At 36.3% G+C, this 23497-nt stretch overlaps 1 protein-coding gene across 3 annotated transcripts in view; it reads right to left on the reverse strand.

The window, feature by feature from the left end:
• NTRK2 (neurotrophic receptor tyrosine kinase 2) overlaps positions 1 to 23497 on the reverse strand; it is a 417637-nt gene that overhangs the window by 290050 nt on the left and 104090 nt on the right. For 2 of the 3 annotated variants that reach the window (XM_074196620.1, XM_074196622.1), the window contains exons 9-10: positions 5312 to 5353; positions 1924 to 2021 (exon numbers count right to left, since the gene is read on the reverse strand). In XM_074196620.1, coding sequence (XP_074052721.1) covers positions 1924 to 2021; positions 5312 to 5353 — 140 coding nt within the window. The remainder of the gene's footprint in view (positions 1 to 1923; positions 2022 to 5311; positions 5354 to 23497) is intronic. The other variant, XM_074196621.1, reaches the window with a different exon arrangement.

Genomic DNA, 23497 nt, shown 5'->3' on the forward strand with positions numbered 1-23497 from the left:
AAAAATGAATGTCTACATGCCCAGAAAAGGGCAAAAGAGAAGTTAAGAAGAGAGTGGCAAAAATTTCCCATACCTGTGGTACAAAGTCTATGAAAACAGCAATATAAATACAGATTTATCTGAGCAATCTGAATAGCAAATAACATCCTACAGCTGTTCAAGGTACAAAAAAATATGCTTGGGAATAGCTGATTACTAATCATTTATTTAATCCAATAACATTTGCCTATTGTCTCTGCATGTCAATGATTATATTTTTCAGATGATCTACAATAGTAAGTGGATTCTAAAGTTTTAGCTGTGCATTTCTCAGCCTTAACATTGACCTAGAAGAGAGTCTTGAGGTCATATGGTCCTGACTTTTTATTTACTTCTGAGGAAACTGAGGAGCTGGACTTGTCAGAGGCCAACTGATTTACCCATGATTACTTTGTCAAGCAGTTAATAATCTACATATCAATGTTTAACTGCATAAGAGAAATTAGATAGTTCTAGGAACCTCTCAGGAGACAATATCTATAAAATAAAGCACATTCTAACAACTAGAATAATTACCCTCTAGCTTAACTCTCTGATTTGTAAATGCATATTTCTTTTTGTCAAGCTCAAATAGAACATGATTATATTTTCTAGCAGGCACAGTCAATCCCAAGGCAGAGTTAAAAATAATTTATTCCTCCCATACATACAATAGGACACATATATTGCACCTTCCTATACTGTTGAGTCCCTTTCTGTACTCCCTCAACCTTTCCCCAGGCAAGCATTGAAGGGGCAGGAGACAAGGAAGACAAGTTCTCCCTTTGTACACCAAGGTTTCCAAGGTCTGCTCCCATGGCACTTAGTAAAACAATACTTTGGTGCTCAAGGACACCAGGTGATGATAGTTTACAGTGCTCCCACACACAACAGTCCCTAATACTATATATGAGAGGAGAGTAGAATTTCCAAAGCATTTTAGATTAGCCTTGAAAAATTGCATAAAGAATTCAGAATATGTACAGAATTTCATAATTATTAATCATCATAATAATACTAGCATTTATATATTGTTTTAAGGATTATAGAATGCTGTATAGACATTATCACATTTTATCTTTACAAGAATAATGTGAAGTGGGGGAGGCTAGGTGGCTTAGTGGATAAAGCACCAGCCCTGGAGTCAGGAGTACCTGGGGTCAAATCCCGTCTCAGACACTTAATAATTACCTAGCTGTGTGGCCTTGGGCAAGCCACTTAACCTAGTTTGCCTTGGAAAAAAACCTAAAAAAAAAGAATAATGTGAAGTGGATGCTAGTATTATCACCATTTTACAGATGGGGAAACTGTATCAAGAGAGATTAAGTGCTTTCTCATGATCACACAGCAAATAAGAATAAATGGCAGCATTTGAACTCAAACTCTGCTGATTTGGTTGTGGGGGGGAAGGAAGGAAGGAAGGAAGGAAGGAAGGAAGGAAGGAAGGAAGGAAGGAAGGAAGGAAGGAAGGGAATGAACATTTATTATGTTAAGACAATACTGGTTATAATGAGGTCTTTCATTTTATAAACTGAAAAACAGAGAATTTAGATGGATTGCCCAAGGTCACAGAGCTAGTCATTTGGGGAGGTGTAATCTGAATCCAAATCTTCCTGACACTAAATCCAACACTTCATCCATGACACCACAAATACCTCTATCTTAATTTCTTTAAATTTGCATTATTTTCTGTTGAAATCAGTTGGTTCCCCTTCAATCATTAAAACAGTTGACTATACGTGTAATGTGTGTCTCACCTATGCATGTTTACATTCATGCATCAAAAGGAAAATAATCAAACATTTCCTGTCTTAGTAGGGGTGCAATAATGGAAAATGCATCTCTCTTCTATTCAGTCAGTAAATCTACAGAGACCCAAATCAAGAATCTTCTATTCATACTCACCGTGATGCTGTCTTCATTGTCTCTGTTGACATCTGTTGAAGTGATTGGATTACTTTTATTTGTAGTATCTCCAATATCATTAGGTGTGGTCTCATAATCTTAAAATAGAGAGAAAGGAAGAGTGAGGGTGGGGGGAAGAAGCAAAAATGGTTTTGTCTTTACTCTGCCAGTAACCACAAAGCTTTAAGCCTTCAATGAAACAAAAAGCACAGCTAAAATACTTGACAGTTTTCTGAGAACTAATATTCTCTTTGTAGCTGAGGCATTGTTAAGCTTACAAAATAAATCCAGTGTAATGTTGGACTCACACAAAGCCAAAAATCTTATTCATCCCAGGCCTTTCTTTTAATCAGTCTTATGGGTCAAGTTTAAGTTGATTTTTTTTCTCTTCTGCATAGTAAGATAATTTTGGCTATTAACTCATTACACAAAATAAGAACTAAAGAGGAGGCTATAGTGAATAATTAGAACCACTGCATTTTTGTGCATTCATGGAGCTTAAGGATCATCTAATCTAGTGCTCTCATTTTATAGATGAAGAAACTGAGGCTCTGGAAGCTGCTTTGACTTAAAGTCTGGCAAAAATTAATTGGCAGCTTGAACTATAAAACCTGTCTCCTGACTCTAAGCCTTGGAAGAAGGAGGTTTGAGGGTAGGATGGAGATGAGAAGGAAAGAATTGGTGAGGTAGAAAAACTACAAATAAAATCATTAAGGTTTGTTTTTCACCTAAAGTTGGATTCCAACTTTTTTTTTTAGGTTTTTTGCAAGGCAAATGGGATTAAGTGGCTTGCCCAAGGCCACACAGCTAGATAATTATTAAGTGTCTGAGACCGGATTTGAACCCAGGTACTCCTGACTCCAGGGTCAGTTCTTTATCCACTGCGCCACCTAGCCACCCCAGATTCCAACTTTTTCAAATGTTCTGGGGTTTCTGAAATATCCAAGGAAACGAAAATTGCTCCAACATATTAATTCATTTTGAGGAAATATTTGACTGTCCTAGACCTCAAATGCACTTCAACTTAAATTTTAACATTTAACATTTTCAAGAAAAGGTATCATCTTATTCTTGATCTACTGCTTCCTTCTTCAATAATATAATAAGGAAAATATCTAGCAATTCAATCATAGCAAAAAAAAAACCCCAGTTTTTCTGAGGTTTGCTTTGTTTTGTTTTGTTTATTTTAGCCAATATCCTATGCTCTGGCAAAATCCTAATAAAAACATTCCTAGATTTTATTGTCTGAATTATCCCCATAAGATTCAGAATAACAGAATATAATTTGATTTTAGCATAGTTTTTTTTGAATTTTAAATATAATCCATAAAGAAAACACTAATTTCTAGAATTATAGATACCAGATTTATATAGAATATTATAGAATTATCATATGCTAAATCCTAGAAGTGATCTTTGAGAAGATCTTACCCAAGTCCCTGCCCACCTTTTCAGTTTATAGATGAGAAAACTGAGGGCTCAAAGGCTCAAACAGTTTGCCTGAAATCATCTAGATGGTGTCAGAGGAAGGACAAGAACCCAGTGTTCAGTCTAGGGCTTTTCCCACTGAACTACCCTGACTCTTTGATTTTGTCCAGTCAGTTCATATTTAATCATTCAAAGATTCATTCTCATCTGAGATATCTTTTTTTTAGTTTTTTTTTTTTTGCAAGACAAATGGGGTTAAGTGGCTTGCCCAAGGCCACACAGCTAAGTAATTATTAAGTGTCTGAGACTGGATTTGAACCCAGGTACTCCTGACTCCAAGGCCAGTGCTTTATCCACTGAGCCACCAAGCCACCCCTCATCTGAGATATCTTTATGGTCTTAAAGACCCAATAATTTTTCTCATCAAATTTTAGTCAGTATTGTTGTACTCCATCCCACTATTTCCAACAGCTCACTGGATCCACAGAATGGGTGATTAAAGCATGCTAAGAGCAAACCAACAGCTTCCTGAACATGGCATTCTGTTCCAAAGGGCAAGTGAAAAAATATAGTCTGGGGCTAATATGATAATTTTTTTAAAAAGAAAAATTTTAAGTTCCTGGAAAAGAGACCAGTAGCATGATTCAAAAGTATAAAAGAAACATTTAGGTCAAAATTTGGACATTTTTTCCCTAATCCCCCACCTCTCTTACTCCTTTTTCCCCAAAGATTTCAACTATAAACTATTCCAGGACCTTAAAAACTATACATACATACATACATACACACATATATGTGTATATATAATCTATATACACATACACATATATACACAGAGATGTGCATATATAAATATATAAATGTATATGTATATGTAAAAATATGTACACAATTTATATCACTAAGCAACACGTGCAGAAAAGTATCCAAAGCACCCCTATAATAATTCTGACTTCTTTTTTAAAGGGGAAGCAGGGAGGGAAAAATGACTGCCTGAATAAATTCAAAACAGTTGAAGGCAATATGATTCCCAAGTGAAAAAAACTTAATTTGGGTGATATATATAATAACAGCACAAAATAGCAATGTTTTAAGCACCTTTACAACTGTAAAATCATGAACCAACTACTCCCAGAAACCCATCCCAGTCAGCTAGATCCCATCCCAGAATACAGGGGTGGTTTGGAAACCCATTAAAGATGAGCTTTCACACTCAGGAAAAATACAACCCTTCAATTGCAAAATCAAAATACAGTTGAGTTCTTCCCTATTTTGTTCTAAACAGTTTCTGAGATGGACCTTTCTCTGTCTTTTTATAATGATAATAATAATAACAACAACAACAACAACAATAGATCTGGGACTTGTTGGGACTAATTAATGTGTTATGGTGGCCCCAAATGGCCAAAAGAAATTTCTAGGGTCATAGGATTTTGGAACTGGAAAGAAGCATAAAGGTCATTTAGCCCAACCCCTTCATTTTACTGATTCTTTATACTTGCATCCCCAGTGCCTAGCAAGCACAGTGGCTGGCACATAGGGGGCACTTAATAAATATTTGTTCATTGGCTGATTAATAAGGAAACTGGGGACCCAAATAGGATAATGAATTGTTCAAGATCACACAACTGTAGTGAAAGAACAGGAGTTAGAATGAAGAGCAAGACCCCAAGACTTTTAACTCCTCATCAAGTGTTCTTTCAACACACAATACTAATTTACAGTTTTTAAGCACAGAATTAGAATGGGCAAAGCACCATTTGCATGCTTTTAAACTTAAAATAAAATAACATAAAACATGGGCCATCAATATTAAAACTATTAAAGTATTATTTTAAAATCCTATTATGATTGGGATGTATGTTTAACTGAATGCAATAGTTCATCTTTTAGTTTGACAGATTTCATTTTAATCATACATGCTCTGCAAATTAAAAAAAATTCAGAAAAAAGAAAATACCATAGCCACCATAAAGGTCAATATCGTAATTTGGGTCTGTACCTAAACAGCAAAACAAAACAAAAAGAAAAGAAAAGTTTGTAAATACATGTTTTGGAGTTACAAGGTTGCTAATCTTTACTGATCTAATATTCAGAAAAGGCTAATTATGCTTTTAAGACTCTATTCAATGATATTATTTTGCAAGAGATGCTGACATTAGTCATCTTTATTTCACTTTAAGCTTCCACCCAAAAGAACAAAGGTATCATGGTGGGATAAGGGGGGTGGAAAGTGGGGACTGAAGACACAATGGCAAATTAAAGTATAAGCAATAAATAATAATCTGTTCTTTCAATAGCACAGTTATTCTAATTGTAATTGTAATTTTTATTTGTTATTTTAGTCCTCTTATTCAAAACACATAAAGTAATTGTCTGGTTACCTTTACTTATCCCTATGAAAGAGTTTGTTATTCTTCTTATTAACCAAATTTCGATAACATGCATAGGTAAATGATTAATACCAACCAATGCAGCCTTGAACACTGTAACCTTAATAAAGTACACATTTACTCTATGCTGTAGCTTCTTTGTGGTTCCCCCAACTGAATGCATTTCATTTGTTAAACCCTGAGACTAAAAGAATTAAGACAAGGAAATTAACACAGATTTACCGATCTTATTTATGTAGAAAAAAAATGATAGTAAATCAGCATTTTTCTGGAAATGAATTCCTCTAAAAAGTGATCCTCTGATGCTCTAACTTGGCAAGGAAGAGATTCTGGCTCTTCCAAGTTTATGTCAATAGGGCACAATCTCTGACAGGTCCTATCAAACTTGATTTACGGACTATATATTGGGTGCTGTGCCTATTGTATGAAAGCCAATCAATGTAAGCACAGACAGGTAATCCCAAGAAATGAATATAACATAACAACTCTTGTATATTTCCAACTAAAGGGTAGAAAGATAGAGGATCCATACACCAGAAAAGGACTAAGACAATGGTAAGAGATCATGAGCTTAATTTGTTTTTAAATTTGCTTGCTTTTTCTTTTTCCTTTGAAGATATCACAGAGTTTAGAGAATTAGATTTTAAGGTGCTGTCATGGGAAGTGAATAATTTTTTTTAAAATAACAACAGGTGATAGGAGAATTTGTGATTTTTTTTCTTCAGTCAGCTATGTGAAAAACTTTGTAGAAACATTTAACCTGGAAATGACAGGAAAATATTTTTGAAACAAAATGAAAAGGCAAAGTTTACAATCATTTTTTTATAAATCTTAAATGCTCAGAAATCAATTGTACTCTCTCTCTTCAAATATGACAAATATATATTATATGACAAATATATATTATAACTATTTTTAATCAAAGAATGACTAGGCCTCTACTATTTACCAAGTACTATGCTAAGTGCTAATGATACAAACATAAAATTGAGATGGTCCTGATTCTCAAGTAGTTTACATATCATGGATTGGTGATCACAAAGATAAGTCTTGGTCTATGCATCTACAGATTCAGGAAGCAAAGTTTAAATGAACCTTGGTGTCACATATGATTAAGGAAAATTTCATCATATATGGAGATAAGAAGAAAAGTGATATTTATGTAGTTTTACAAAGAACATCTAACTTTAGTTCACAGGTATTGCTACTAAAGAGTTAGTCAGCATTAGATGGTCATAGAAAACAATCCAAAATCCCCTCTTCCACCCTAGCCTTAGCAGCCGAAAGAAAGGAAGGAAGAATTATGGAATGAACCCATAGTATGTTTCCCCTTGACCCCACCTCTTTTTTACCAATTTCTTCTGCCAGTGCTTACAAGGTATCCTTCAGAAAAGTCCCCATCTTTCTGCCCATGGTTTGTAATCACAGAAAAAAAGTGTTCAACCCTGATGTAATCAATTTTTATTCCAGTTAGAAACCAATTTCTATAACTTAAATTATTTCTGACAAATCTTTCATTTTAAATAATAATTCTATAAGGATTCAGGTTTTTAAGACACACTTTAATGTATCTTATTAAAAACCATATAGTTTCATTTTTAGTCTTGTCAAATTAAAATAAACCTCCAAAATAAACTTATTTCTGAAACAGTACCTAGAGAGGAATCACAGGAGTGGCAAATCTGCCCTAGGAAGGACCTTTTAAGGAAAATAAAGAGAAATTTTAAGATACAGACTTTAAAAACAGATGATTAGCCTTTAGTTTTGCAATATAATTCACTATTTCTATATTTTTCTTTCAAAATGAGTCCACCCTTAGCCAGGAATCAATTCTAAATGCAATTTTTGCCTACTATATACAATCGGGATAATATTTGGCCTTCATTCTTGGAGAATGCTACATCAGGGAAGTGATGCCATGACGAGGACATGAACTGGACTTGAGTGGGGAGGGCAGGGCATACTAAGTCACCAGCCTCACTTTCTTCTCCAGAGCCATCCAGATCCAGTGGACAGATATGAATCAGGATGACTGGAAATGGCCCTAGATATCAGGCAATCAGGGTTAAGTGACTTGCCAAAGGTCACACAGCTAAGAAGTGTCAGAAGTTGGATTTGAATTCCTGTTCTCTTGAGTTCAAGGCCAGTGCTCAATCCACTTCACCATCTAGCTGCCCCCAAACATTCAGGACAATGAAGCCAGATCTGATGCTATTTTCTAACTCAGTTTTTCCAGCTCCATGATAACTACTGTCACATCACTTTCTTGGCAATGGCATCTAAATTTAGTGCAAAATTATGAAGCTAGAAAAAACTGGCTAGAACATAGTACTTCCCCCCCTCCCTAGCACACTCACTGTGCAGAGTCTGGCAAAGACAGATTCACTCCTTATAAAGGAAGCACCTGTCACTGTTCTGAAGTCCTAGGGCATCTGCCACATTGGAGGGAAGCTCTTTGGAGATGGAGCTTATGAGAACAATGCTACTTTGACTAGAACAGAGCATCAGTTTTATCAAACCCTGAAGTTTACCTCCAGAAGGAGCTAAATCAAATGAAACCTTCAGTCATGTTTACTTTGCAAAGCTTACATTGTCATCACAATCATTCTCTTTGAGGTTCCTATGGATAAAATGTCTCTATTATCATATCAAAGTAATTCTGTTGTTTTAAAATCCAGCTCCAATGTCTATCTAGATGACATCCTGGACATCTTCTTGTACCTTCTCTTTTTACTTGATTCAAACTGACTGACTTAAGGTACAATAAAATTAATAATTTACTATATTAACCAATTTGATAATCAGATTAGAAACATATCCAAATATTAGAAAAACTAATGATTTTCTAAGTTTTTTTACAGGAAGCTGATTTGTGGGAGCCCCAAAAATAGTAATAAAGAAGCACTAAGAATTTCTGATGAGTATGGGGATGAAGGGAGAGAATCCCATAAAGAGAAAGAAAAGGAGAGAATTAGGACTGAGGAATAGACTTCTATTATTCTCATCTGAATAAAATATGTTGCTCTGAAAAAGTAGGTTGGCTATTCCTCTCAAGTGTGAAAGAAAGTTCAGTTTCTGACTGCTGAAGGTAATACATACTAGTTTTGATTAATCCAGCTCTACAGATTTATTTAAGAGCAGGATGATAGACAGCTGGAGGGGATCTCTGAATTTGTCTAATACAACCCTCACATTTTAGAGATGACAATGCTGAGGCACAGAGATTAAGTGACTTGACTACTGTTGGTAAGTGGCAGATTTGAACCATAGTCCTCTGGAAGGAAATAAGGAAATTTGTAGTTCTACCACTGAAGGGACACAGAAAATCATCCAAGAAAGAGGTAACAGAACCAGGTTGGTTCCAACTCCTACATACATTGTAAATGTAGAAGCAATGCAACTGCTAAGAAATTATTCTTATTGTCAAAGTATGATTAGGGAATAATACAAAAGATATATTTTCTGATGCTCAAATTCAATTTTCTGAAAAGAATGATTCAGTTCAGGCTGTTACATGGCTGGTTTCATATCTTATTCTTGACCTTGTGACAAAGAACTAACATTTAGCACTGGCAAAAGGCCATGGAGGAAGAAGGCAGAATTTAGGCACATCTTAGTTACCTTAAGAAAAAATAACTTCCTTTAACTGGAACCTTCAATTATATTGTTTACCACTTCAAAGGGGTCTCTTGGACATTTAGATTACTGACCTTGCTTATGACATAAATTAACTGCCTGATCCCATTAAGATTACTTAACATATCAATGCTCTGAACCGAAGCTGAGTGAGATGAGCAGAACTAGAAAAACATTGTACACCCTAACAGCAACATGGGGGTGATGATCAACCTTGATGGACTTGCTCATTCCATCAGTGCAACAATCAGGGACAATCTGGGGCTGTCTGTGATGGAGAATACCATCTATATCCAGAGAAAGAATTTGGAATTTGAACAAAGACCAAAGACTATTACCTTTAATTTAGGGAAAAAAAGGTATCTTATTGTCTGATCTTGCTATCTCTTATACTTTATGTTTCCGCCTTAAGGATATGATCTGTCTCTCATCAAATTCAATTTGAATCAATGTTTACCATGGAAACAAGGTAAAGACTGGCAAATTGCTTTCTGTGGGTGGTAGGGGAAGGGAAGCAAGATTGGGGGAAAATTGTAAAAATCAAAATAAATAAAATTTAAAAAACATATCAATGCTCTCAGCATTTCTCTATAAGTTGTAGAGAAGATGCCAATTTGCACTGGCAGTGAACCTTCTTCCTCACTGGGAGCTTCTGACATTCATGAAAACATAGGTCCAATTCTCATCCTAAAACTGAGACATCAATCCTAAATTCAGTTAAGTCCTAAATTCAATTTGATATCACAAAACATTAATTAAATGCCACTCTTGAGTAAGAGATGCCACAAACTTAGGGTGATGAGGATGATATAAATCCAGTTATCATTATCTTAATTCTAAAATAAATAACTGATATAGGAAAAAATTTTTAAATCCACAGAACTATTTATTTTAGCTCTTTTTATAATCCTAGTCAAGGTCTTTATATCTTATGGATAAATCTTATGCCTGGAAAACTCCTGGATTTAAAAGAAAAACATACTTGGAGGATGAAAACAATAATATTTTTGGAAAAGAGATGGCATGACCAAGGATGTGTTTTCCATTCTTTTGCCAAGGTATAAACAGCCTAAACAAGAAAGCCAAATAATATATAACAAAAAGAAACATCTGCTCTTAGTCTACTGTAAATGTCCTAAAACAATCTCTTTCATTTCAATTCAGATTTTGTTTAGAAGAATTTTTAAAAAAACTTTTTAAAAATCATATGATGAAACAAAAAAAACAAAAATGAATTGTTCTTTTTCAACTATCCCTTCATTGTTCTATGAAAAATGTTCCTTAAGGTATAAAACTTGGAAAGCTGAACTAATATGACCTCTCAGGTACCTTTCCATCTCTAAATCCATGATCCTATAACTTTCCCTATACCTATTCCACTTTCATCTCCTCCTCCTTCTTCTTCTGCTTCTTCTGCTTCTTTCTTCTTTTCTTCTGCTTCTTCTTCTGCTGCTTCTTCTTTTTCTATCACTCTCTGTCTCTCTTACTCCCCCTCCCCCACCATGACTCTGTTTCTATCTTTTGTGTCTCTCTGTCTCATAACAGAAATGTGATTTCACTGATCCCGGGCATTCTCTCTGCCAGCCTAAATTCGCATCTGCTCTACAAATGAATCTTAGATTGTTGCTTAGGACAATGGATGCTAAGAACTTTGCCTAGTGTTCAGAAGCCATTATCCCTCAGAGGGGGAGGCTTCCTGATATGGAGGCTAACCCCTACTTTCATTACACTGCCCTCCTCCCTTCCTCAGTAGAAGCTTCTCTTAATAGAAAATTAAACACCAGAGCTGGGAATTCAGGCCACCTGGGTTTCATGCACAGATCTACCACCCATTTGCTCTATAGCACTGGGAAAGTCAATTAACATTTTCTACATCAAATGACTCTTCCAAAAGACAGATAAAATAATAGCATTCTCTTTGCCAACTTCACAGGAGCTTTCTGAAGCATAATTAATTAACATTAGTGCTCCTGGGACACAAAAAGCTATTTAAGTATAAATCTTAATTATCATAATTATTATAAATCTAAGTCCTAACCACATTAGGACATACTCAGGTATTTAAGGCAGAGATGCAGACTGCACTAGCTGCTTCTCCTATGACACACTTCCTTGCTCTGGTGTCATGAAACAAAAACTGGCAAAAGTCTGAAAGAGGCATTAGGTGAGCTTTACATTTTCACAGTTCCCATATTTGGGAAAACTTTTAACATTTGGAAGAATTCTACAAATCTTTAAGGCAATTATCATGTTAAATTATATATTATGTCTGTCTGTTTATATCTGATATGTTAACTGTAAATTCTATGACGGCAAGGACTGTGGTTATCTTCATAGGATCATAGATTTAAAGTTAAAAGGTCTCTTAGAGAAGAATGAATTCAGTCCTAATTTTACAGATGAGGAGCCCAAGAATTTATGAGACTAGTCCAGGATCATATAACAAATAGGTGTCTGGGATGGGATCTAATCTTAGGCCTTCCTGATTCCAAGTCCACTATTAGCTCTTACATTCAGAATAGCCTTCAGCTCCCAGCACAGTGACATGATCATGTTTGGACCAGACCTGCCATTTCATTTTTCTAATAAATTGCTAATAAAGAAGCTTCCTCTAGCAATACATTTTGAATGAGTTGCTCAGAACACAGAGAGGTTGCCCAGGTTTAGAGGGCCAGCAGAGATCAAAGTCTTCTGACTTAAGTCAGAGACTAGCGCTCTATCCTGGATAACATTCAGTCTTGACTATAGCAAGATCATCATAAATTAAAACTAAACTAAATGAAAAGGGTGAATATTGCTCTGTGGACAGGAATAATGATAACTCATTTTGTATATGATCTGAGATTTGCAAAGTATTTTACCTCTTATTGAATCAATTAATTTCTTTAAAAATATTGGTTGAATGAATAAATAAGCTTCTTGGAACTAGGTGCACTGATTTTGCTCTTCAGGGTCAAATATAAATGGTATGGTTAGCGCTGGTCTATCCAAAAGGCTACATTAATTATCTTAATAAATGTCTTCTATCATTATCCAATTCAAGAAGTATTCATTAAACACCTACAGTGGGATGGGCACCATATTAGACTTCAGGGATATGAAGACAAACTGAAAACAAGATGCTGCCCTCAAGAAATTTGTACCCTGCACTTTGGGGATAGAGAAGGGAACATATAAAGGAGAATGTTTGCTGACATTTGTAGTTTTTCCCTGATAACTAGTTTGCAAAAGAAACTAGGGAAAAAATAGAGAGTAAAAGTCATACTATCTCCCATTTTTGTTAATATATTCTGTCAGTACTATTCAAAAGATCTTTCTTGTTGTTTTTTAGACTTTTGAAACATATCTGACCCTTCAGGACAGCAGGTAGTACAGTGGATAAAGCACTGGTCTTAGAGTCAGGAGGATGAGAGTTCAAATCCAGTCTCAGACACTTGCCACCTACTAGCTGTGTGACCTTGGGCAAGTCACTTTACCCTAAATGCTTCACATCCTGTCATCCTGATTCATATCTGGCTACTGGACCCAGATGACTCTGGAAAAGAAAGTGAGAATGGAGACAACACAGCACCCCCTCACTCAAATCCAATTCCTGTGATTATCATAGTCTTCTTCAAGAAGGAAGAACAAATATCATCATCATCTGACCCTTTTCTTGGCAAAGATTTTAGAGTGATTTGTCATTTCCTTCTCCAGCTCATTTTACAGATGAGGAAATTGAGACAAACAGAGTTAAGTAACTTGTCCAGGGGATACATCACTAGTAAACAAGTGTCTGAAACTGGATTTGAACACAGATCTTCCTCACTCCAGGCCTGGCATTCTATTGGTTGCACTATCTAGCTGCCCTAAATGAATATAGGGTCATAGATTTGGAGTTAGAGGGGATCTCAGAGATAATTTAGTTCAACCTCTTCATTTAACCTCTCAACTGAGAGCCAGAAGGATTAAAACACTTGTCCAATTTTACAAAGATAGTAAGTTTCAAATGTGGGATATGAACCTGTGTCCTTTGACCTCTATCTGAATAACTGTGATGTGGTAGATATTTATTCTAATTTAGTAAAGACTAAAAAATGTAATGCATCAAATAAGGATACATTAGAATGGTCACCCAATTTAGATTGGGTTAATCCTGATGTCTTCCAGTTTAACTGTAAATCATCTTCCTGTTCATTCTTATATTAACTTTTAACCTTCAAGAAAGTCACAGCCAGTACCATCTGTCCAGAGAAGCCTGTCATATAATCCTCAACAATCTCACAAAGCATAAATCTGAAGCTCATCACCTCTATTTCAAAGAGATATGAACAGTCTTACTACCTAATTAACTCCAGTCAGTAGTCATGTATAGTTTCATGTTCACCAAAGCGCTTTTAACACATATAAGATTAAATTCCAATTGCAACTACACCTTGGATCAATTTCATCTTGGACAAGTTCTTTTTTTAATTCTTTGCCTATAAGCTAAACAGAATACATCACAGTCTTTGATGAGAGACCTTGAAACCCATGCTGTTTTGTGAGCCAAAAGCTGTATTTTCTACTTGCCATCTACTACTTAGCATTCACAAACAGAAGAATTCAACTTAAGGAATTCAACACATACATTCTTGCTTCCACCTGCCTAACGCACCTTAACCCTGGGCCTATACATGAAATCTTACTTGTTTGTTCTCTGTCTCTGTCTGTCTGTCTGTCTGTCTGTCTGTCTGTCTGTCTCTCTCTCTTTCCTATTCTCTTTCTCACTCACTCACTCTTCTTTCTCCCTCCACCCCTCCCTCCCTCCTTTCTCTTTCCTATTTCCTTACCCCTTTTCTCTATCTCCCTCATCTCTTCCTATCTCCCTCTTACTTGCCCCTCTCTATTTCACCTTCTGTTCCATTTTTATCTTCCAGTTCTCTTTCCTCACCCCTTCCCCTTAATATCCTCGGATGTATATTTAAAACCGAATGAACAGCTCTGGGGCAATGATGCTGTCTTAATTGGAATATACAACAAGTTCTGACAATGAATCAAGTAAAATACAGAAACATTCAATAGAAACAGAAGGCTTGTGAAATTGATGAACTTGGCTTGCAATATATCACTATCATTTTGAAAATGTCATTTTCTCAGTAATACAAAAAAAGTTTAATAGTCATATTCTCAAGTGCCCAGAAAAAGTATCTCCAGCTTGTGGATATAAAGTAATTACAAGTCAAGAGTTTTGTTCATTTAAATCTATTGTCCAATTATTCTTCTTTCAGTAAGAATGGAATTGGCCACCAGATCCCAGACATGTAAGATTAATTCAAGTCTTTCTACATAACTCAAAGATAGATCTGGCTCTTAGGTAAAAGGAGAGTAGAGTAATCTCCAGGGGTTTGACTCCAGCTCCTTCCTCTCATATGGATATGCTCCTTCTTTTCCTCTTGAATCATTGGCTATAGGGCAAAATAAGACTTGTACATTCTCATCCTCTTGGTGAAATAAGATCAAGTGACCAGGTGAGCAATTCTGAGAAAATCATGAAATGGCTATGGTGGGAGAAGAACAGAGCTAGAAAAGTTATATATGATATAGCACTCCTATTTTGAACCAGATATGTTGAGAAGGCCCCCTTACCCACCTCAAAAAATCCATACCTGCAACCTGAAAATGTTTCTACTGTTTTTCCAATATTCTTGTGACTATCAGATATAGGAGGTGTTGCTGATTCCAGTAATAATCTTTCCAAATTTAGCAAACTAACAACTATGGGTAACTTAAGCTTCACTTACCTGCCAGAGGATGCTGTTGCTGGGCTATGTAGCATAAAAGGGTCTGAAAGGTAAATATACTGAATCTTTGCAAGGAGGAGGCAGGATGGGACCTCTATCAGCAAGTTTTCTCCTTTAGTGTGCTAATAAATTTCTTTCCATTTCTGTTTAACTAGTTACTTCATTTGATCTTTAGTCTAATAGACTCACTAGCTCTTGGAATACAGGCTGAGAAATTCTCCAACAGACATGTTTGTCTTCTATGATGTTGGGGTTTTTTTTTGGATACTTATTTAACATAAAAAAATTCAAAAAGAAAACCTTATCCCTCATTAAAGGCAAAGTAACATCTCAAAAATAAAGATTCTTTATGCCCAAAGGACAAAAAAAATGTGCATAACTTTGATCCAGCAATACCACTACTGGCTCTATACCCTGAAGAGATGATAAAAAAAACGGGTAAAAACATCACCTGTACAAAAATATTCATAGCAGCCCTGTTTGTGGTGGCAAAGAATTGGAAATCAGATAAATGTCCTTCAATGGGGAATGGCTTAGCAAACTGTGGTATACATATGTCATGGAACACTATTGTTCTATTAGAAACCAGGAGGGATGGGAATTCAGGGAAGCCTGGAGGGATTTGCATGAACTGATGCTGAGTGAGATGAGCAGAACCAGAAAAGCACTATACACCTATACACATAGGGGTGATGATCAACCTCGATGGACATGCTCATTACATCAGTGGACAATTTGAGACTGTCTGCAATGAAGAATACCTTATGTATCCAGAAAAAGAACTGTGGAATTTGAAGAACTATTACCTTTAATTTGGAAAAAAACTGATATCTTATTGTCTGATCTTGCTATCGCTCATAATTTATGTTTCCTCCTTAAGGATATGATTTGTCTCTCATCACATTCAATTTGGATCAATGTATACCATGGAAACAAGGTAAAGACTGGCAAATTGCCTTCTGTGGGTGGTAGGGGGAGGGAAATAAGATTAGGGGAAAGATTGTAAAACTAAAAATAAATAAAATCTTTAAAAAAAATAAATGTTCTCCTTTGTTCCACAAAGCCTCCAAAATATGAGAGACTGCTCAGGGAGTAATCTTAAGTTCAGATTGATATTAAGACTATGAAAAAGTTTTACACATATTCTCATTTATTTCTGCAGCTTTTCTAGATGTATAGTCATCCCTGTCCCCTCCTTTCCTCAGAAGACTCTGAGATTTTTGAAAGGTAGAATAATTCTTCCTATTCAGAAAGCGCAATGTTTTCTGTACACAGAAGGTGCTAATTAAATGGAACTGACCTGACAAGAAGTAGTGGAAAGATTTAGAAATGCAATTTCCTCCATTTACAGATGAAGAGACTGACTAAAGAAGCTTGTCACCCAGAAAGAGTAAATGACACCCCCAAGGTCACAGAGGCAGTAACTAGCAGAGATGAAACTTGAGTCCCTGACTCCATGATGCACCACACTGTCTTATGAAAGTACCAGGGAAGCTCCATAAGGGGACATGACCAATTGATTTTCAACCTCCTGAGGGGCAGCAGAGCATAGTGAATAAAATGAACCAAAGCAATGATCAGGTAAGTAGTGTTGGACTGGTAACCAGTCCAATGCTGAACCAGTAACTTACCAATCATGAATGACAATTGTGAAGAGACAGAGAGACAGAGAGAGAGAGAGAGAGAGAGAGAGAGAGAGAGAGAGAGAGCGAGCAAATTTGCAGATACAATGTCCTGGGTTCAAATTCTAACTCAGACACTTAGCAACCTTGTGATCATGGGTGAGTCACTTACCTACTCTTAGCCTCAGTTCTTCAATAAAATGATGGGGTGTAAGAGACTGTTGGTTGTAAACTTTAAACACTTGCTGTCTGCAAGCACAGAGGCATTATTTGACTTATAATTAGAGAATGCCTCCGGATTGCGAGTGAAAAAGGGTATTTAAGCACTTGCTTGGGTTGAATAAATGGAGAACTTTTCATCTTTGTCTCCCATCCCTTCAATGTTCACCTGAGTATAGGATAAGCTAGCTAGCAGGAAGAGACAACATATAGTGCTGGAACAGGGACATGAAAGCAAGAAAAAAAACTGATTTGGGGGCTATCTGACCAGAGTCTGAGATAAGGACCAAGCAAAATTCCAGGTGACATCCAGGAGCAAAAGACTTGGGAGAGATAACAAGTTGCTTGTTACCATGAGGCAGATATTAGGGGTATTTGAAAGAAAGTTGGAAGAATGAGGTGTGGAGGGAATCTAAGGTAAAGGGAAAGTGTATTCACCTCCATGGCTTGAGGCTGAAGAAATAAAGAAGTAGTATCAAGGAAAGCCCCTATGGAAGAAATTTCAGCATTAAAAAAAGGCCATCAAAAGAGCAAAAGAGAAAGAAGAAAGTTTGGGGGATTTAGGAGCTGAGTTTCAGTTATATCTTGTTATTGAGTAGCCAAATCATTTTAATCTAGGAAACCTTAGGAGAAGACAAAAGCCAGTAGATATAAAAGCAGTCAGAGATTTAAAGAAGGTAGTGGGGGATTGGATACTTTTGCATACTCCATATTAACACCCAATGACTGGAAGCAGATAGGGCATGTTTGTCACCCAGACAATCTGTCTATTGAATGATGGAGTTTGTAGAACAATGCAGACAGATTGCTTTGAGTCATGCACAAGGTCTCCATGCCACCACATATTATGAACAATTAAATGGCACAGGTCAATTTCACAGCAACACAGACCAAATAAATTATGGGTAAGAAACATATGAAAGAATTGCCACCTGTGTAAAGAAGGCTTGGGGATGTATTCCAACACAAAATGAAAAGAAAGAACCATTTGTATTTATCAGACAAAGAAATGATGATGCTTTTGTAGACTTTTTTGCCTGATTGCAGGAGGCAGTAGGAAGAACCTTAGGAGATGTAGCAGGAATAGATGTATTAATAAAACAGCAAGGGCTAATGTGAATGCTGATTGTCAGAAAGCAATGATTGGCTTAAAAAAGGATGTCACCATTGAGGAAATGATTCAAAGACGTGACAAAATAGGGTCTCAGGTGTATCATACAGAATTAATGGCAGAGGCATTTGATAATATGAACATGGGAAATACAGTGAAATGGACTTGCTTTGTTTGTGGAAATCCTGGACATTTAAAGAAAGATTGTTGGAGTGCCCAAGGAGCTAAAGCCAGAAAAGTCAGGGTACATCATCCTAAAATTCCATGCCCAAAGTGTATAAAGGCAGGACACCGGGCATCAGAATATAGACAAGGAAATTTAAATGAGGAAAAGGGCCCTCAAAAACAATCATGGGGTATGACAGTTCAGGACCAGCAGGAGATGGAAAAACCAGTATGTAGTTTTGGCAGCAAGCCGTCCCATATCAAAATACTGACAGTCAAAAGTGCTGGGAAATTTAGGGTGCCTCTACATGTTTCTATTAAGTACCTATTCACCCTTTACGATCAATGGATAAGGAATTTGCAATCATTTTGGATCCACCAAATCCAAAGTATACTCACATTATACCTTCAGTAAATCACATGAGTGGGGAAATTTTCTCTATTGCAATAGTGAATACTAATGATGATTTAGCTACATAAATGAGAACCAATACATAGTTCAGTTATGTGTTTTCTCAAGATCTGGTATAAATTGAAAGGAAAATGAATTGAAAAGGGGGCCAAAACTGAGAAACCACAATGGAACCATGTTTACAACTACAATTTCTTTAGAAAAACCTCTTTGTGTTATCCAAGTAGAAGGAATTGCTTTTCTAGGTTTGATTGACACTGGGGCAGATTGGACTGTGTTCCCCATACAAAACTGGCCACAGGCTTGGCCTAAACAAGCTGCCTATACTAATCTAGTAGGCATTGGGGGTAGGAAACAGAAATTTTCTTGTCAACCCTTGAAATGGAGAAAAGAAGATAAAGCAGGGACTGTCACTCCTTTCATAGTTGAAGGACTCCCTACAATATTATGGGGAAGAGATGTAATATTACATCAACTAGGGGCAAAAATAGCACGGATTCTTTGATTGGGGCTGCTGTTGCGTTGGGGAAATGAAGTCTCCAAGGCAGCCCTACAGGGGGACAGAGCTTCTTCCTCAGTGGCAGTCTGCCAACAGAAGACCAGCACCACAAACAGATGAGGGGGGACCTGCTGGCTGCTCCTTTTGGCCACTGCTGCCTGCCTGGTTTGCACTATGCCTCCTAAGTGCTACCCAAACCCCTAAACCTAAGGTCAACTTCAGAGACTCCTCGTGGGTGCCGCCAACCCAGACCTCTAGCGCCCACTCTAGTGCCCACAATGAATTCCACTCCCAAAGCCACAACGAATTTTACTCTCCAGCCCACAACCAAGCATGCCATGACCCTTACTCCAGCACCAGAAAGCCATGAAGAACACACTAACGTACTTCCTGTGCTGAGAGCAAAAATGCCACAAGCTATTGGACAGTTTGTAATGGAGCTGGCTACTGTTCAGAAAATGCAACAACTCCAAATTATACTGTTGTTAACAACTCAAGTAATTTCAAATGCTTTCTCTCATTCTCTGCTGACCCCACCCTCTGCAGAGGGAGGGGGGAGGGAGAAGGGAAATCATACCTTTTAGAACTTCAAAACTTAAGACTATGTCTCAGAAGGTATGCAAGTTTCGCTACAGGAAGGACAACCCCCCCCCCAAAAAAACTTATTTTAGAAATCAATGGACCCCCATGCGTTCTTTCTGGTTTTGGGGAGGGGTTGGGCAATGACTATGTTTTTCTTAGGCTATTGATTGGGAAGCTTCATGGTCAATTAGTTAAGAAAAAAGGGGGAAGAAGACTTTTTTTGGGGATTAGGAAATTTAGATTTTATCTTTCAAATGAGACCTGTGCTTATGGTTAATATCTCTGTAATAGAATAGCTAACTTTTGTGAAGTTGCTCAAGGATGTATTCAAATTTTTTTTTTGATTTGCTATTTCAAAAGTTTCATGAATATATATGAGGTTATTCAAGAAATTCTGATTGATTCCAAAAGTTATTTTTCTTTACCAGTCTTAATTGGTGCATTTGATATATATATATATATATATATATATATATATATATATATGTGTGTATATGTATGTGTGTGTGTGTGTGTGTGTGTGTGTGTGTATTAATCATCAATGGGATAATGGGATGCTTTCACAGGCCTGGAGAGGTGAGAAAATGTATCTATATTCTGAGATCTGGTACTGGTCAGGGTAGCAATCTCAGCTTGGTATATGTGTTTCAAGAGAGTTGTTTCTGTTGTTTGTGTGTGTGTGTGTGTTTGTGTGTATGTGTATGTGTGTGTAATTCAGAAGGAAATTATATTGGGATAAATTGTATTTCTAGGAATTTGGGAATATTGAATCATATGATTTACTGATTTCTTTTGGGAAAGAGATAATTTATACTATCTGATATGTTTTGATGTTAAATTAATATAACTGTCAAATAGTTACTTATGTTAAATATTACTCCTTTTGATTTGGGTTTTGAATTTAATTGATTTTGGGAAATATAGCAAGTGAAATTGATAATGCTTCAATACAAGATCTCCCTCCTGATCATACTGAGTCTGAAAATAATCCACCCTCTTGGGGATGGCTTATAGGAAATTCTCTTCAAAAACAAAAAGGGAGGATTTGTGAGACAGTTGAGGGTTGTAAACTTTTAACACCTGCTGTCTGCAAGCACAGAGGCATTGTTTGGTAATTAGAGAAGGCCTCAGGATTGGGAGTGAAAAAGGATATTTAAGTACTTGCTTGGGGTTAAATAAAAGGAGAACTTTTTTATCTTTGTCTCCCAACTCTTCAATATTCATCTAAGCATAGGATAAATTGGCCAGTAGGAACATAACAATGGGGTTTGCCTAGATAACTTATAAGGTCCCTTCCAGTTCTGAGTTTATAATCCTACAAGTTTACAGAATTCCTAAACTGAAAAAAGAATTGATGGGGGGTGGCTAGGTGGCCCATTGGATAGAGCACTGGCCCTGGAGTCAGGAGTACCTGAGTTCAAATTCAGCCTGAGACATTTAATAATTACCTAGGTGTGTGGCCTCAGGCAAGTCACTAAACTCCATTTGCCTTTCAAAAAAAAAAAGGAGTTGATGAAGAATACTCCCCACCTCCTGATAAAGAGACAATGAATCAAAATGCAAAACAAAGGTGTACATTCTCTGACTTGGAGAGTGTGGGAATTTGTTTTGCTTTACTATACATATTTTCTTCTAGGGCTTGGATTGGGGACAGGGTAGAGATAGACAGGAAAGAAAATAAATATGTGTCAATTGAAAAAAAGAAAATGGATATGGAATGCTACCAAAAATGTCAATATATTGGTTAGTTTAATGAATAAATTTTTTCCCTCTTTTTAGAATTCTTTGTTATAAGAAATGAAAAACTCTGGGAAGAATTATAGGTGATGTAAAAACAAAAGTAGTCAATAAAAACTAAAACAATAAAAATAAGTTAGAAAGTAGGAATGCTTGGCAATGTTAATATCTAGAGGACTCAGACTCCAAAAAAAAAATAACTGTTTTTGTGGTATCAAATGTGCTCCAAGCAAGATCATGTATATACATCTCATCTCTCCTTTTAGTCTTTTGTTTCTGAGAATCAGATTTAGAATGATAAAAACTGCTGATGCTATCTTCAAGGAGTCAAGGACCTCCTCTTCTACAGTTTAACAGTCTGCCATAGCCCTTCCTTAGCTATCAGAAACTGGAATGCTTTGATGCCCTCAAAGAAGAGAGTGAAAGCTATCACAATACCCCTCTCCAGTCACCATTAAACTGCAATCAGTCTCCTTTCTAGCATGATATCAATCAAGGGCAGTTTACAAATGCAGGAACTAGAAAAAGAAAAATCAGGCCAGCCTAAATACAAAGAAACAAAGAAAAAATACCAGAATTTGAAAAGAGGACTAACCACAGTTAGCACTAAATGCCTTACTAATTCAGGCTACAGATTTTATTTGTACTAGATACAACCTGGTCAAAACACTGATAAGTGTGGAAAATACTGGGTGAAAATTTCTTGACCTGGGTAAACATTTGAAGGGGTGATTGTGACTGAATTTTTATTAAAATAGACATTTAATTTATATTACAATTCAAAACCTAAACTATCAAACCACCACCCACCCCCACTGCCAAAAAGCCTAAATAACAGTAGCTTCCAGTTATATAGGACTATGAGTTTGCAAAATGTTTTCCTTGCAATGATCTGGTGAGGTTGATAGGATAAGTATAATTATGCTGAAACTGAGGCATATACTGGTTAAAGTGACTTGTGCAAAGTAACATAAACAGGAAGAGCTGGGATTCAAAACTAGATCCCCAGGACTCTTTCCACAACACAACTTGAAACTTCTTCAACAATTGCTTCCTACTATGCATAATCTAGTGTCCCATTTTATTATTGGAATTAGAGATAATGAGTAATTCTTGTCCTATTTCTCTAGCTTTCCATCCATTTCTATTTAGCCTCTCCCTATAGTTTTTTTAGCTTCATTTTATTATGGCACAAACTCTAGGATGGAAATAAATATGGACTGCTGACCACTCAAGTGAGAGATTTTAGCTTGTCTTTCAAAATCCCAGAATGCTAAGAGAGAACCAACAATTCTTTCCAGTTTTCATTTGAGGTAGAAAGTTGTGTGTTGTGTTGTTATAAACAGAACAGAAAGTCCACAAGAGCAGAGTTCAGTATCTAAACTTAGAATCTGCTATGTTCAATTCTTTTCCTTTCCATTACTGGTTGATAATCCAGATTTGCAACAATGACCTGACAAGGAAGAAAGTGGCTAGATCTCTGGGGTCCTGCTAATGTCACAGAATCTTAAATTCCTTCAGCAGAGCTCCAAATGGCAGAATTAAATTCTTCAGAATTAGGACTGTGGTTAAGGCATATGACATTACCTAAAATACTCAGGACTTTGCATTTAAAAGCTCCAAAATGAGAGTTTTTAACCTGGGGGCCATGAATTTCATTTTTATATTTTCAATATAATTGGTTTCCTTGGTAGTCTTATGTATTTTATTTTATGAATTTAAAAATATTATTCTGAGAAGTCTAGGCCTTACCTGACAGTTTTAAGGGTATATGTCACCAAAAAAGGGTAAATATACCCTTTCTGAAAAGGACCTACCTTGAATGCCAAGCCCTTTGCCTTTACTGGCATTGAACCAAGAAATAAATTCTGCTTTTGTTTTATGAATGGCATCCTATAGGTCAACAGGTTAGAATTTTCTCTCTACAAATCTGAAACAAAGCATTAGCTATCTTTTCTGGGGATCTTATGCTATAGGCTTATAAAAGACTATACAGAATTGCATTTGT

This window comes from Macrotis lagotis, chromosome 8 (assembly GCF_037893015.1).
Source record: "Macrotis lagotis isolate mMagLag1 chromosome 8, bilby.v1.9.chrom.fasta, whole genome shotgun sequence".
Lineage (NCBI taxonomy): Eukaryota > Metazoa > Chordata > Mammalia > Peramelemorphia > Peramelidae > Macrotis > Macrotis lagotis.